This window comes from Mytilus trossulus, chromosome 4 (genome assembly GCF_036588685.1).
Source record: "Mytilus trossulus isolate FHL-02 chromosome 4, PNRI_Mtr1.1.1.hap1, whole genome shotgun sequence".
Classification (NCBI taxonomy): Eukaryota; Metazoa; Mollusca; class Bivalvia; order Mytilida; family Mytilidae; genus Mytilus; species Mytilus trossulus.
The window spans coordinates 13,826,204-13,843,598 of record NC_086376.1 but is presented as its reverse complement, the minus strand read 5'-3'; the positions used below and the strand labels follow the sequence as shown (position 1 = coordinate 13,843,598).

Here is a 17,395-nt window from a genome sequence, read left to right as displayed (position 1 = left end):
TTAAGATAAAAGACAAAAACGTTAACACTCGATTAAACTCGACATCAAAGGGCACTAACACTTATTTGAAATAGACTGACAATAATGGCCATCATACTTACTTGTTCGAAAATATTGTCTTGCTGAACATAAAGCTTGTAAGTGTATTTATCTTTAATAACTTATAGGGCAAGACAAATTAAAAAAATTGTCATTGAATGACAATAACTCCTATTAGAAATGACTAGACAGTTTGACGCTTAACATTCATATATTCAGTGAACAGTAATGATAGCCTCTGATTACCAGGGATCATCAGTCAACTTCTCGTACCAGACATATTACTTAAATATATTTATATTAGTGGTCTGCCATAATTTGCGGTAGCCACATTATAATTTACATATATATTAAATACAGACATTGATAAATATATTTCAGAGCAAGATTGCCAATTTAAATACATATTATATATCATATATGTTATATTTTATTCAAGATAAAGCTGTGGCCAAATACTGCCAAAACCTTATTATCTATTTATTATGTTTTGGGCCTCGAGGATAAAAGGATTTAAAATCTACAATTTTAAAGCCCGTTATCCATTGGGTACAAACTCTAATATTTTAATTTGGTAGGTGGTGGTTCACTGTTGGGTATTTAACATTTGTGTTGATTAGTTTGATCGCAACCTCGTTTTGGTCTTTTCGAAATACGACGGCAAGGTTTCAGAAGACGAAAATTGGACGAGAAAATAATCTTCTTAAAAAACCCACCACCCTCTCAATGTAAATTAATTTTGTGTTATATGTGTATTTGTTCTGAATGGAAGTAAGAAACCAGATACTGCTTTTAAGTTTATATTTCAGCTTATTTCTGCTAATGGTACTGAGATGAGAGAGACAACTAGTGAACATAAAGTAGATGTAAAAGTTGGACATTGGCAGAGCACATTTCGCTGCGCTGGATTTAACATTCATATATTCAGTGAACAGTAATGATAGCCTCTGATTACCAGGGCTCATCAGTCAACTTCTCGTACCAGACATATTACTTAAATATATTTATATTAGTGGTCTGCCATAATTTGCGGTAGCCACATTATAATTTACATATATATTAAATACAGACATTGATAAATATATTTCAGAGCAAGATTGCCAATTTAAATACATATTATATATCATATATGTTATATTTTATTCAAGATAAAGCTGTGGCCAAATACTGCCAAAACCTTATTATCTATTTGTTATGTTTTGGGCCTCGAGGATAACGAGTAATTGGTATGACTCATTTTTGTCTTTTCAGTTTATTTTTTTCAAAAAGAAAGACACAACTTGCTTTCGACCCTTTGTTCTATTTTAGCCATGTCGGTTATCTTGGTTGGCAGCATCGGGAACATTTTAAACTAGATATCCCAATGCTGATTATGGTCAAGTTTGTTAAACTTTGTTAAATAGAATAATTTTGTAAAAATTAACGGATATCAACAGACGAGGGACACCAAATGATGAGAAATGCTCACTTGGCCCTTAGGTCAGATGAGCTAATAGAAATTCATGACCTTTACGGATAAATTTGTCGATCCCCACCCCATTTTCGTAAAAGGTTGATTTTTAAAACAGTTATCTTGCATAACGATGTTTAAATAAATAAAGCGTCGATGAAAACATATCTTTTTAACCTTTACGTTACAATATTTCTCTCTTAGTCATTTGTAAAACAATAGTTACGATAATTACTTTGAGTGCTGTATTAGCTCTTCGTGTAGTTTTCTGTCTTTTGCTGATTCTACTTTGTCCGCCATGTTTTTAAGAATACTACTCGCCATAATCGCTGTTACTGTAAAATTAAACAGGTGTTTGTTTTATTTGAGAAGAACATGTAACAATTGCAGACAGGAAGTCGATAAAAAAAAACAAGTATCGCGAAAAAAGATATAAAGACGAACAAACAGTTCAACAGTACACAATTCAGATAATAAATGAATGAGCTATATCGTAAACCCGAAGTTACTACGACAAGAAAAGCAGTTTCCGCTCCTTCGGTAGCAACCGTCATGTTGCCATTTCAAACTTTGGAGGCGAAGAAGTTTGTGAGTACGACAAGTGCAATACGTTCTTATTAAAAATAGTCAATGAATCTTTGGTCAAGTAATTTCGCAATAAGATTTATTGAATGCCAAAAGTAGATATTTAATTCAAAGGAATGTCTTTAATCGAACATTAAGTCTATCTTTATATAAAAAAAAAAGAAAACAATGAAACGCTTAAGATGTGCAGACACACATTTGGCATGATTCATGTGTGCTTGAGCATGATTAAAAACAAAACATGTTTATCGTCGGGTACATATACAGTGATATCTGTCAAAATATGATCGTGTCCATTATTCAAAAAGCATATGCCATATAAAGATTACTACGTAATCAACATACATAGTGGACTTGAACATTTTGTCCAAAATACTCCAGCCAGCCTTGTTTTGTTTCCAAATATGGCCCAAGCCAGTAAATCATGATAAATATCTGAAATAAAGAATATCTTTAGCCTTCAGCTGATTATATATTTCATTATCGCTATTTTGTGCATTTTTACTTTGATCTTTTTTTGTGATAAATTTTCATACCATGCTTCTCGCTTGAGATGGACAATTATCGCTAGAAAAAAGGAAGCACGTGCTGTTGCAAATGAAATTAACATAATTTAAAACAACGTCGTCATAGGTAAAATAGCGATAAACAGATTATCATTGGTCATCTCAACTCGATTTCTTTTCTCGCGTTCGCCGTACCGGCTCAAGCGAGAAAATCAATCTCGTTTAGATGATCAACGATAATCTATAATTCTAGGATGCAAAAAAATCCCGATAAAAACAATATTATATAAGCAGGAAGTTTTTCTAACCATCAAACATTTTATATAAGCGGAAAGGTTTGCTGGCAATTAAACCATATTAATACTAACAGAAGGTTTTACTAGCCAAACAAACATTTTCAAACCAGCTTTTATTTTTATTATACATTGTAATGTCCTGTAGCAAGTCAGGAATATGGCGGTTTTTATATATAAAAAAATCCTCTTCTAAGTATGTTCGCATTTGTTTCTATGGACACTTCGGTGTTTCAGTTGTTCCTTTGTTTTACTCTTTTAGTCGATATGTTTCTCTCGGATTTGGTTTGAAACCAGAATGTGTTTTCGCTTAATCCATTTATTACAATTGAACAGCAATATATCATTTTGGCAACGAATTTCTAGCTTATTAGTTGATTGAGGTTATTAAGCAATTTGCCAACAGTTGTGTTTGCACATCTGACAGTTACAATATGTCGCCAAATTGGTACCAACATTTTTATATTAATCCTCTTCAAATGTGTACAATGCTTTTCTTTTTTTAATGTAGTTCAGGTTTTTACTCAAATTAAATATTGATGAGTTTGAAATCAAGAAAAATCTAACATCATGGAAATTTTGCTGACCTACACTTTGAAACATTTACTGTTCTGTTACAGCGATGAGGCGCATTCATTAAATAACATCCTCATCAATTACGTACATTTTATGAGCATTTTCACTTATCGTAGCTTGGATAAGTTCTATATTAAGTTAAATAATCTAAGGTGACAGAGGACAATTGTCTACATGGAGGAGTATGTCTTGTTAAATATTAAATATTGATGTGCGTCGCGTATTTTTTCTAATTTTCCTTACCTGAGCTTTCTGAATCACTCGGTTTTACTTTGCACGAACGCTTTTCTTTCTTTACTGAAAATATATGAAGAAGCAGAAAACAAGTAAAATAATTTAGTAGCAAATGAAATCTTAGTATGAAATAGTATTGCAAGACCAAAGACCCTTTTGATTTATTTCTTTATTATATTTCAAGCTATTTTTCAATCATTTCAGTGGTTTTGTATGACATATTCGTTACAATTAAATCACATCAATTGATCGGGTGCCACATGTGGAGCAGGATCTGCTTACCCTTCCGGAACACCCGAGATAACCCCCATGTTTTGGTGGGGGTCCTTTTTCTTAGTTTAAAATGATTACCTTTCCGGTGTACCCAAGAGCATCCCCATTTTTGGATTGGGGTCGTTTTGCTATGGTTTTATATGCTTATCCTTCCGGTGTTCCCAAAATACCCCCTCTTTTATGGTGGTAGTCGTTTTACTTTGTCTTTATAAATCTATATTGTGTCTTGTGAACGATTAATTGTCTGCTTGTATTTTTCGTCTTTAGTCATGGCGTTGTCAGTTTATTTTCGATCAATCAGTTTGAATGTCCATCTGGTATCGTCCTACCTCCCCCTTATCCCAACCCTTGCCCTTAAAACCAGGACAAAACCAGTAAACGTGATACAAAGTAGTTTATAAACCTCTTCAATTGAAGAAATCACGATCTTCCTACCGAGTTTGTTGATAGTTTCTATATCCAAGAAAATATTTTTGCGGGTCTCAAAGTTCATATAAAAGATTTCAAAAAGCCATTCTAAAAACTTGAAATTCGACTTCCTTCACTTTAAAAGGGAACATAAAATGCCAACAAAATGTCAGGAAAATATGGTAAGCCTTTTTTCCTACAGTTTTAGTTTTGTTTCATTTTTAGTATAGACTTCACTGAATTGCAATGCAAATCAACGGTGTACGAAAACTACATGTATCTTTTAAACATTTGTGTTATTTATGTTGAAATCAAACTATCACATATTTCTCCTTTACCTTTCGCGTGATTCAAGAGTTCCTGACAAAGATATCTTGCTCTTTTACTGACATCAAGGCATTTGCCATCTTTTCCATTCGATTTCAGTCTTTTTTTCCGGTCGTGTCTCACACAGCTACATTTGGAGCCCTCGACATGCACGTTATATTCATGGGATGGTTTTTCGTTTTCATTACGTTGACATTCATGTCTCACTAAAGAGCATTCTTCTGTGCATGTACACCAAATCTTTTTGCATGTCTTTTTGCATGTACGCTGAAATGAATGTTAATATTAAATTGATGTATAAAGTTAGCGCTCTTTAAAATATAAAAAACTCTTATTTTATTGGTCACAGTACGGTAAAAAGGAGATGACAAATAGGAACGTTTAAACCGTAGTGAAAATATAAATGCTAAAGAAAACCTACATTTTTGAAAAACATCAGTTCATACAGCCCTTTACCGAAAAAAAAACATTTATAGCAACACAAATCTATTAAAGAAACGGAGCTGAATTTGGTTGTTCTATTATTTTCAGCAGTTCTTGCTCTTTTGTTGTATCTGTCGTGCTGTTCCACTTAAAAATGTTGATAACATACATATGTCAGAGCGAACCTCAATTGAAAAAATATGTTGTTTATACAACATGTTTTTTGTCAAAAAATAACAATTACTTGCAGTCAACAAAACTATAGAAAGCATTCGATCAAAGTTCGAATAATACATTAAGAAATTACAAATCAAGGTGAATAAAACTTCACACATTTGCATGTACTCTGAATAATTGGGTGACAGGTTGAGCGTCTCCAGGTTTGCATCGATGATTATAAATCGATCAAGTATACTGGTTTTACGTAGCATCAAAAGATCAAGACATACTCACGTAATGAATTGAATGAATTTTTCGACAATCTTTAGCCTCACAACTTGGACATATCATAGTCTGAAAGAAACATTCTAATTAAAATACATCAAAATTAGAATAACAAAAAAACCAAACTCCAAGGACAATTAAAAATGAAAAAATCCTAATCAAACGGCAAAAATATAAGCTCAAACACATAAAACGAATGAAAAGTAACTTTCATATTCCTTGCCGTGTACAGGCATTTTCTTATGACGAAATTAGTGGATAAAATAACTAGCTTAACGTCTCACTTATATGACAGTTCCATCTTATTGATAACGATATGTGTACAGCAGTCAACATTATGTTCAAATCAAATCAATAAAATATGACTCATTTGTATAAAGGTTTTACAGAAAAAGATAGACAGATACGAAAAAATTGTACAAATCAACAAACATATACCTCATCATACAGAATTTCCAGGAAAGCAGGATTAAACTTAACACCATTCTGTATCATTGCTGAGACATAATCAACACGATCGGCTACGATTGCTTCCAAGAGGAGTAACTCCAGTTGTTCCTAATGTGTAAGAAAAGAAAACATTAATATATATTTGAACTCATAAAAAATAGTCTCTTAATAAAACTACGATATATCAGGCATTCGGTGTCTACTTTAACACCACTACAATTTGTTTACGTTCACCCTTGAACACCACTTCGTGATCCTAGACGATTGAATGAGATTTACAGTGTATCAACGGAATAGTGTTAACGACTTTTTTGCGAGGACTTAGTGCTTGGAAATACATCGAAAAAACGGTCATAAATCATACCTTATATTTGCGTTAAGAAATGTCGTCGCTTCTGCACCCATGTCGGTTTAAAAAAAGAGGCTGCGATACTGTTTTCGGCAAATTAATTTTTCAGAACTGATAATCAGCACTGCTTGTCATTAAGAAAGTGTGAATAAGAACCTACGGAAAAATATTATTTCTAGTTTATCCTGCATAATTGCGAAGACGCTTGATGAACAACAATAGTGCAGAGATACAGGCGATCCTCTCTATCTAAACAGCAACGTCATAAAGGCGCGCATAAATGACGAACTTTTTCGGTTAAGGATCGGATATAACTCAAAGAAGGTGTGTTACGAAAAATGAACACTATATGAAGCAGTGAAATATTTCTTGTTTATATTTGAGTTGGATCCCAAACATTCTTTCCTGAATTGTACCATAACTCCCCGCAAATATATACAAATCAGGCGTTGAGCTGATTGTATATTCTGAAGATATCCATATAGACAATAATCTTTTCGAAACATTACAATTCAGAAATACATACTGATAGAACCATCTCTTTTTTGTTATAGTGTACATACTATCGTCATTTACATTATCATACATTACCTGTTTTTGATTCTTGTAATTTTCCTGTATATACTGGTAGGCAATGTAAAAGTAAAGGGACAAAGAGCCTGGTGTTAAGGCTATCTGGTATTGTTCCATCAAACCTGTATATAAGACATGAAAGAATCTTTATATACTTTGGTGAAATTTATTCAGTTTACATATACAATTTCAAGGGTCATACTCAAAATACAAATGAGTATGAAAACTATGAAGACTAGCAAATGTACAAACATAATGCAAGGTATCGCCTTTAATTTATGATTTGATTAGAGTGGGTTTTTCCCTAGTGTTTTTTCTTCTTGGTATTCTGTTCGTGACTGATTTTATATCAGACTGATTGCTGTTTCTGTGTCAAATTATAACTTACACCATAGACTTACATACTTATCGTTTGTGTACCAGACCTCGATTCAATCTTTCCTCAATTGATATATTTACTGTTATTTTGATACTAATAAAGGTATAGTTAAATAGCCATTTTCTGTTGCTGACCATTAGTTAAATGAAGAATACAGGTTTGCGGACTTTATAAAGGTGTACCGTAGAAACATATATCAATAAGTATTTAAACCTCTTGTATGTGTTGCTGGTATTACTGGCATTCAAGGTATTTATGTAAAATCAAAAATAGGATTTCAAAAGGTCAAACAAGATGGCATTGTGGATCTATAGTAAACCAAACGGAACAGAGTGTCACTTCTACCTTCAAAATTTAAAATTAAAATAAAATATGTTCACTTCACATGATGCCAAACAATCCTTCGAAGATACTTTTGTTAAAAACTATTGGGAAATGGGTTCTTCAGATGTTCTTGCAATAGAGTAGTAATAGTCCCATATAACTACATAACTACCATGAATATTAACTGTTGGATCAAAAAGACGATAAATTTCAAACACCCATGATTTCATAAACTTAATGTCAGAGGTGTGAAAGAGATTTCGAAATCAAAGTCATAATAGTACATTTTAAGAGGTCCCACGACTCCTGGAACATTGTTAACTGAAATTGTAGGTAAACTATGGTAAACTAAATACCGTGGCAAACACTTCAATTAGAGTTCTCTATCTGAATGAATATCCATCATCTATAAGTCCACTATGAAATAGTAGCCATTTTTTGGAGGTAATGACTTATAGAAAGTTAGCCAGTTCTAGAGCCAAAAAATGGACTGAAACCATATCCGATTGATACCAGCAACAAAGTACACGACATTATGAATCATTAAGATATTAAAATAATATTTCTGAGCAAATTATTTTTTTTTATTTCAGATCGGTAATATTTTTTATACCTAGTTTGTTACTTTTTTTCCTGTGACCTTTTCTCCTTTTACTCTTTCTCCGTTTATCTATTTATAATAAGAATAATGAAATAATCCTTAATAATGAAAGACCTTACTTTAAATTAAATTTGATATATTATGTATGCATTTAAAATTTGCAAAGATCAAAATGTTTCTTAATATTTTGTTGTCAGATATATTTTAAAACAACAGTAGAAAAATGATTAAATTTTCTATATTGCATTTAAAACAAAGTTCAAAAGATTATGGAAGAACATAGTTTTATATAAAAAAAATTAATTCAGTCGAGATAAGCTTACTTTGTAAATTCTTATATATAATTATGGAAAAAACCGTGTCCTTTACATGCTTACCGTGTTAATTGAACTACATATATGTAATTTCGAGAGTTTAATATTTTTTATATAGACTTGCCATTATCACAATCAAGAATATAATAATTATTATGATTATTGCTATTTTTATTATTATCATTGCTATTTTTAGTAGTATTATTATTATTATTATTATTATTATTATTATTATTTCTATTTTTATTATTATCATTGCTACATGTATTTTTATTATCATTATTATTATTATTATCATTATCATTATCATAATGATTATCATTATTATTATTATTATTATTATTATTATAATTATTATTATTATCATTATTATTATTATTATTATTATTATTATTATTACAGGGCTGATCAAAATCATCTTTTATTATCAGCAAGGGGATTCATTGTATTTTAGTTACAAAAGTGGTATTTTTCTTCAGGTAACACAATACGTAATATTGGCGCCAGATGGACCTTTCTTATTCTCTAGATTCTGGGACAATACAGAATCGTCCGATATTTTGGAGTTCTCGAGCCAAGTTGGAAAGGGAAAAGATTGTAAAATAGGACCGAAAAATACCACTAGCCTCAAAGTTAAATGAACGAAATCATGTTCTTACGTGTCTAAACGTACTGTACGACTTTGAAGAATCATGGATTCAATTGTGTTTCGAACAGTACTGGCACGTATTTGTGTGGAAGAAATAAGTACATGAAATAGAAGACCAGACTTAGTACAAAGTAAAACTGACATCGTTCAACGTTATTGTGTACGAATGTATTCGTACCAATCCAAGACTAAATAAAGATTTGAATCGAGAACAACTGTTTTCAATCCGTAAAAGGTCCAAGGTGTATTTGCATATTTTAACAGTTTTATTCTTATCCTATGAACATATGTACTTGGTACGGACACCAACTGTTTTTGAAAAATTGTTATGTTTGTTTCGTTATCTAGAAAGGATCATGTATTGTACTTTTATGTTAAATACTCAATTATTCTGGTGTAATTTTACAAGCAGAATTCGTATGTGAAATTTAAAAAAAATCCATTGTGTAGTTTAATTACGTACACTTCGCCTTAAATAAATTTTACTATTGACGAAAAACCTCTTTGTTGACTTCAAGACACTGTTTCAAATCTTTTTGCGATTGAGAAAGACATTTTTATCATTTCGGTATTGAACAATATTCCTCGTAATAACATTGTCATTTTAATAATACGTACAACTAAATATTTCACAGCTTCCGAGCGTTTTATTTTTGTAATAGGGGATGGCTGAAAACATATCTTTACAAAATAATGGATCATTTACAGAGCACAAATATGGACCACAAATCGTTTGTCTGAAAGGTTGTTCAAAAGCTTGCTTTTCCCATCAGGAGTTTATATATAGAGATGCTTACAAGTAAGCATCTCATCATAGGTTTTCAAGCTAAAAAGTGTATGGCATCCCTTTTGAATCGCCATAGCGAGTTTATCTTGCCGTTCTTGAACATCTTTATCACAGATAATAGATTTGTTCTATTTGTCGTAGGCTAAATCCTCTTTAATTTTACTCGATTGTGACAAATATTAAGTTAGTTATACCATGATCGTCAACGTCTTAAATTTGATTACTGCATTTGCTCGAATTATAGGACACATCGTGTTGAACGAATACTTTATTACAACAAAGCATATATGCTACATGTATAGCAACGAAAACATATTTATAATAAAGCAAACTATTGCTGAGTATAATCTAATACTAAAAGAAATCATGAAATTTCTAACCGTATGATTTACTGTCGATCTTTACATCATTTGACGAGGAAGTATGTGTCTGTATGGTTTCGCCTGGCTTCCCATTTCCAATATTGTGATCTTTTGAATTTAAATATCAAATAAATTGAATAAACGATTTTTTTTCAACATGTGTTCGCAGATAACAAAACAAAAATAATATAAAAAACTATGGGATTTTTTTATGAATTCATTCCAGTGATATATTTGATAACATTATAAGTGTGTATGCTTTTGAAATAATTTGATGAAATGTTTTCTTCTATTTATGATATTGAATTCTGCAAATTTGATCATTTTACTTACCCACCCGTTTGTTGTTAATAGATTTTATTCAATTGTCTCTTTTCAACAATTCAATCGTTATCATACCATATCTCCTTGTTGTTTACTATAAAAGTACACTTACATAAAGTTACTTTTTATAAACTTTATATATCTTTCCTTAATCATTTCTCACATTTTCTTTAAAAAAAATAAGATATCTCAAGGTGAAGAAAAAAAATCTTACGTCGGTCAGTATACTTTGCAGTGTTTTTGCTTCACATATTACTCCCATCGTGTTAAACATGTAATACCAAATGAAGTTGTATGGGTCTTTTATTAGTTCTGTGTGATTGGAATTGTGTATATATATGTATATAAAAATTGATATTATTTTAAGATTAAAGAATAGTTCTCAGTTATGTGAAGCTTTGATCCTTTGCATATATCTGATTATGCGTTTTTTAATTTTTTTTTTTTTTTTTTATCTCTTCAACGTTTGAATTATATTTTAGATTTTTAACTTTGTTGTTTCAAGCATCCCTGAACAACATTGATTGAAGAAGTGCGCTTAAAAAGTAAAAAAAGGGAGAATGCCCCATTTTTTTGTTTTATCAAGTTATAAAATGATCTTTAAATTATAATGTTAAGTGTCGTAGTTGTTTCTCTTGTCTGTGTTCCATAATATCTGAACATGTTGAAATCTTGGAAATTTCTTACCTGATGATTTGTTTCCCTTTAGTAAAACATTTGAAGTGATAGTCTGTGCTTGGGTGTTTTTGTCTGACTGTCCTTCATTATCTTTTGACTCGAAATAGTAAACAAGTTTATTATGCACAATTACTGCTACATCATGTAATCATAGATCAGCCTTAATTTTTTAGATAATAATATACTAGTATGATATACTAGTCAATTGTATGTTGGGTTTGTTTTGGTATTAAAACTAAAAAAATACAATACAAAATACAATGTAAAACAAATGGGTGTATTAGCTCTTAAGTCATTTAGATCATTAACTATATAATTTTAAATCACGATAGATGCTCCTAAAAGTTGTTTCGTGAGTTCGTGTACTCAAACATTAGTGGTATGTGGAGGTAAGATTATTTCACGTTCTATGTTGTTATCTCCATTTTAAACAAATAGTATGTTTTTTGTTGCGAAACTTTTCATCCATGGAAACAAATGACGTTTTTTCGACCAGCATAAGTTCTTGGCTTATATGTTGATGATATTAAAGATCACAAATTAAAACAAATTAAAACAACACATTATAAAACAAGTAACAACATTAAAAGTGAATGCTTTTCTTCTTCCTGTTGACAATTTATTTTTCATCATTTATACTTATTATGGTACCGTTAATTTCTTGAAGGGACCATCCTGTGATAATTGCTTCAACTACAGCATCTTCTAGTTTAGGTTCCATGCTGTCGTCAATATCGTAAACAGTAATCTGTAAAAATGATTTGAATTGATATACTTAGTAATTGTTTATGCTCAAATATGAAAGCATAGATACATTATGTTTTGGAAAACAGTAAAGTGGTGGTTATTATACATCAATCATATGAGCAGCGAATAACTGTAAATATATCGCATGCAGACAAGAATGAGAACGCACCCAGCAACCAAATGAAATAATATGTTTGATGAGCAATGGAACATTTTTCGTAGCTGCATTAAACAACTAGAAAAATATCCGAGACAGTCGTCATCACCTCTAAACTATGGAACGCCGGAACTGTCTTATAGTGTAAATATTTAATGTGTTCTGTCGCTTTGCCGTTACGTCCTGTTATTGTTTCTTTATGTTATGTGCAAATGCCTTTATATCCTGACACGGCATCTCTGTGTTATGTCAAATTAGTAATTTGTTTGGTCAAACAATTGTATGATATGTCATTGCTAAACTTTGTTCTGTAAAATGTGCATTACATTATGCTGTAACTACTATATATTCTGTGAATACTTCGGAACTTTATGATCAACCACCTTTACATTCTCTCATATTTTATCTATGTTGTGTCTATTCTTCTTTTACGTAAGTCAGTTAATAATTGCATCCTGTCTCGAGTGTTATTGTTATGTCAAATGTTCTAAATGTTTTGTTTTGATACACCTTTGTTCTATGTAAATCTCATGATATTATAGTCTTTTGGCGTTATGTTGTGTTTATACATATGTATCTCCAGTGAAAAACATAATACATCATGGTATAATTCATATGCGTTTTGCCGTACAGCTGATACTCTCTGTGAGCATTCATTACGTCATGTGCAAATGGTTTTTACATTATGTGCAAACAACCAATACGTTTGGTGCAAACCTCGTTTACCTTATGTGCAAACATTGTTCACCCTATGTGCAAACATCGTTTACCTTATGTGCAAACACATATTACGTTATCAGCAAATACCTATTAAGTTATGTATAAAAACTTCATCATTATGTGCAAATACTATTACGTTATGTGCAAATACCGCTTACATTATTTGCAAACACCATGAAAGTTATGTGCAAATGCCTATTACATTATGTCCAAACATCTATTACGTTAGGTGCACACACCTATTACGTTATGTCTAAACACCTATTACGTTATGTGCAAACACCTATTACGTTCTGGTAAACGCTTTTTTGACACAGATTAAAACAAAACGCATCAGTGATATACACTTTGAAAACTATAAGTTTTAGCTTTCTAAAAAGCTCTGAACTACTTCGCTGTATTCTTTTTCCGACGTAGTCGGTATAGTTTCTGTTTGTGCCCTTTGAACTTAAGGACGCTTAACTATGGCAACAGAATACTCATGCTAGAAAATCCTTTCTGTGATTGGACAAAATGATCTCATGGTGGATGATTTGGTTGTGTTTGAAAACACGTCTCGTTATTTATATCGTGATGGAAAGCAAGTAAAAAACTATAAATATTTGAACTAGATCTTACAAAGATTTATATTTTTATTAAAATAATTGTTTCTCCAATAGCTCTTTGCATCCATGACAGCTGTTTATTCGGGATAATTATATTTTTTTTAATGTAAACTTTGTTGTACGAACGTACATGACTTTTAGAACGCACCTACGCATGTGAGATTTCCGCGGGGTTTTGGTGAATGTAAACACAAAGATACGAGGACCAAGAATACTGAACACAAATACATTTTTTAGGTGTCATCACAATATTCTTTTATATTATTGCCCTAGTATAACCAGACTTCGTATAGAATTTCTTGTAGTTACATTCAGATGGAGATTTAATTAAAGAGGTCCTGCATCATTAAGTCATTGTGCTTCTGAAGGTTATCGAAATGATAGTTTTAAACATATACTCAAATTTAAATAGGTCGGATATCTTTTTTAAAGAAAGTTCTTGTTCAAGGTAATGTCCGCGGCAACCTAGCGTGGTTTTGAATAGTCAACGAAACAAAAAACGCAGTGCCATACAAACACACAGAACAAGCGCATACCTTAGTCGATTGTCGGTGCATATATTGTGCTACATATATAGAGAGATACTTTTTAAACTACGAATTGATTTATCTATATGTTACTGATTTTTCTGATTATTTTTATCATTCTATGATATTGATAAATGTTGCCCTCAACCCGGAACAGATTGAATGTTTTATTTTTACTCGCAAATTTTAAATTAAGTGCAACACTTGCAAGTTTAAATCATTTTACTCATTCAAATCTAAATTAAGAAGAAGGTGTAAACAAGAAGAAAGAAGTTACAAGAGTCAAATCTGTGACCAAATTTCACTAAATATGAAAAAAAGACCAAAGACATTTTGGAATTTACTTAACAAATTAAGTTCTCTTTCAGAAGTAAAAGAGGAAAACCATTTTGATCAAGAATTATTTATAAACTACTTTAAAAAAATGAACAGTACTTCTAATATCCAAAACAATAAATTCCATGACATAATTATTGAAAAATTAACAGCCTTAAAAAAGACACTAAATACAAGCAACTCTGACAACGAATTTAATAAACAAATCCAGCCAGCTGAAATTTTAAATGCAGTTAAAACACTTAAAAATGGTAAATCATCAGCTTCCCAAAATTATGGAACAAAAGTCTGATTACTTTAATTCATAAAAAGGGGAACAAATCTGACCCCTCTAATTATAGAGGTATCTCATTGACTTCTAATTTGGGAAAATTATTCAATAAAATTATACACACTAGACTAATGTAGTTTATTAACACCAATAATTTAATAAGTGAAAATCAGATTGGCTTAAAAAAAAAGCTAGAACAGCAGATCATATCTTCTCATTAAAGTCTATTGTAGACAAATATAAAACTAAAAAAAAGAAAATTTTTGCAGCATTTATAGATCTGCGAAAAGCCTTTGATACTGTCTGGAGGGAGGGTTTATTCTACATTCTACTCCAAAACAGACTTCCAGGCAAGCTTTTTAACGTCATCCAATCAATGTATAATGACAACAAATGCAGAATTAAATTTCAAAATGGTATGAGCCATGAATTTATATCAAACTGTGGAGTAAAACAAGGGGATGTACTTAGCCCCACTTTGTTTAATATTTATATAAATGGCCTTGTAAATGACCTTGATCATGCAAACACTCAACCAATTATTATAGGAGATGTTAAATTATATATGCAGATGACATTATTTTATTGTCTGAAACCCACTAAATGCACTAAATGAGTTAACTAAATTTTGTTCTCTATGGAAACTTAATGTTAACAAACAAAAATCAAAAATTATAATATTCAATTCTAATGGAAAATCTCACTGTAATTATTTTAAAGTTGAAAAAGAACATCTTGAGACTGTTAAATCTATTTGTTACCTTGGAATAACTATAAATTGTTCAGGAAGTTTAAGTCATTCAAAAAAAAATCTTATGGAAAAAGGAAGAAAGGCTTGGTTTAAAATTAAAAAAACAGTCTCTTTAGATAATTACTGCAGTATGCTTGAAAAATTATTTGATACTTTAGCTGTTCCAATAACCCTTTATGGAAGTGAAGTTTGGGGTGTAAGCCAAGTGTTCAAAGATTCAGATCCATTTGAACATTTACATATTAAATTTATTAAAGAAATTTTAGGAGTACAGTGCAAAACCTCAAATGTAGCCTGTTTAACTGAGACAAACAGAATCCCTTTGTACTTTAAAATTCAGCTTTCGGCTATAAAATTTCTAAACCATATTGTAAACTCGCCTAACATTTTAGTCCATAAAATATATAATAATGTAGAGAAAACAAGTAAATGGGTTAACATTGTAAAAGACTGGTTAAATAAATTAGGTTTTGGTGATCTCACTTTTGATACTTTTAATTTAAATAAAAAATATCACATAAATAGTATCCAACAAAGAATCTATGACCAGGTTTATCAAATTATGAATTGTTCTATCAATAAATGTGAAAAATTAAATTTCTTTTGTCATACTAAAAGAATTAGAAAAAGGCCCCCATATATTGATATATGTAAATTCAAAACTGACCGATCAGTTTTCAGTAAATTTAAACTAAGTGCACATTCCCTAGCAATTGAAAGAGGGCGTTATACCAACATTGAAAGAAGTAAACGCATTTGCCTATCCTGTAACAGACAAGAAATTGAGGATGAATACCATTTCTTCTCAATCTGTCCATGCTATACATCATTAAGGGATACCTATATACAAAATATTAATAAAAATCTTAATTTCAATTTTATTAAATAGCAGTCCACTATAACACTTAAGCATTTGACTGTACTTTTGAATAGCAGTCTACCAGTCATTATAAAAATCACCATAAAGTATATTAATGATTGTCTTTTATTACGAACATCTGTATAACTTGTATTTCTTTTAATATGCATTGCCAACCTAATATTTGTTTGTGTTCTTTTTTCAATTGTTCATGAACATTAATAATGTGTTAACTGTTGATATTTATAGCCTTTTTCTTCTTTGCTGTGAATACCACTGTCACTCTTATATAATTGTAATCAATTTAACTATTGTAAGTTTATTGTCTTAATTTTGTATGCCATAACCATTTAATGTAAATGTGTTTGTGCGAATAAAATATTGTCTATTGTCTATTGTCTATTTAAACGAGTAAAACTTGGGTGCGTAATTGCACGAGCATTTTTTGTTTGCGTTTCTATCTTATAGCATTAAAGAGTCTTCTTTAAAATTTACGGACGAAAAATGTTTCGGATGATGCTCCCAATGTTTCTTTGAAACGATACAAATATATTACTGTAAAAACTAAGAAAAAATTTACACTTGTCCGAAAATACACTAGACCGGGTAACATGTTGAATTACTTTAGAGAACTTTAAGACAAATTCGCTAGACATCAGTTCCGTGCATAGTGGCAAAATGCACAATTTAAATGTTTGAAAGAAAACTTATTATCTATACAATATTAGCACTGTAATATAATTCATGACTATTCCAAAAAGTACGGTTGCAAACTTATCTTCAGCGCAACGAGATATTTATGTATGTGTCTTTCATTTATCGACATAGAGGTAGACGGAGTAGAAAGTTTGCCGGATATTTCATGTACTATCACTTTATATTCTCGGTTCAGTATACATGTAAGTCACGCAATTGGTTTTGAATGTTACTAAACCGACATTTGTTTCAAACACGGATATATAATTTGTATTCAAAAATAATATTTCGAAACTTCGTGAAAGGGACATTAGGACGCAGCCGGGGGCTTTTTCAAGTAGACAAGATTTTTGTTCGCGGGAACGAAATAATACAATC

The 17,395-nt window shown here is 30.9% G+C and overlaps 1 protein-coding gene across 2 annotated transcripts in view; it reads right to left on the bottom strand.

The window, feature by feature from the left end:
* The window catches only part of LOC134714736 (transient receptor potential cation channel subfamily M member 2-like), a 43,261-nt gene that overhangs the window by 9,529 nt on the left and 16,337 nt on the right, over nt 1-17,395 (bottom strand). Inside the window, exons 8-17 of one of the 2 annotated variants that reach the window (XM_063576242.1) lie at nt 12,000-12,096; nt 11,358-11,438; nt 10,365-10,457; nt 6,949-7,052; nt 5,997-6,116; nt 5,568-5,627; nt 4,703-4,958; nt 3,693-3,746; nt 2,420-2,509; nt 1,725-1,824 (exon numbers count right to left, since the gene is read on the bottom strand). In XM_063576242.1, the coding sequence (XP_063432312.1) occupies nt 1,725-1,824; nt 2,420-2,509; nt 3,693-3,746; nt 4,703-4,958; nt 5,568-5,627; nt 5,997-6,116; nt 6,949-7,052; nt 10,365-10,457; nt 11,358-11,438; nt 12,000-12,096 (1,055 nt within the window). The remainder of the gene's footprint in view (nt 1-1,724; nt 1,825-2,419; nt 2,510-3,692; nt 3,747-4,702; nt 4,959-5,567; nt 5,628-5,996; nt 6,117-6,948; nt 7,053-10,364; nt 10,458-11,357; nt 11,439-11,999; nt 12,097-17,395) is intronic. The other variant, XM_063576243.1, reaches the window with a different exon arrangement.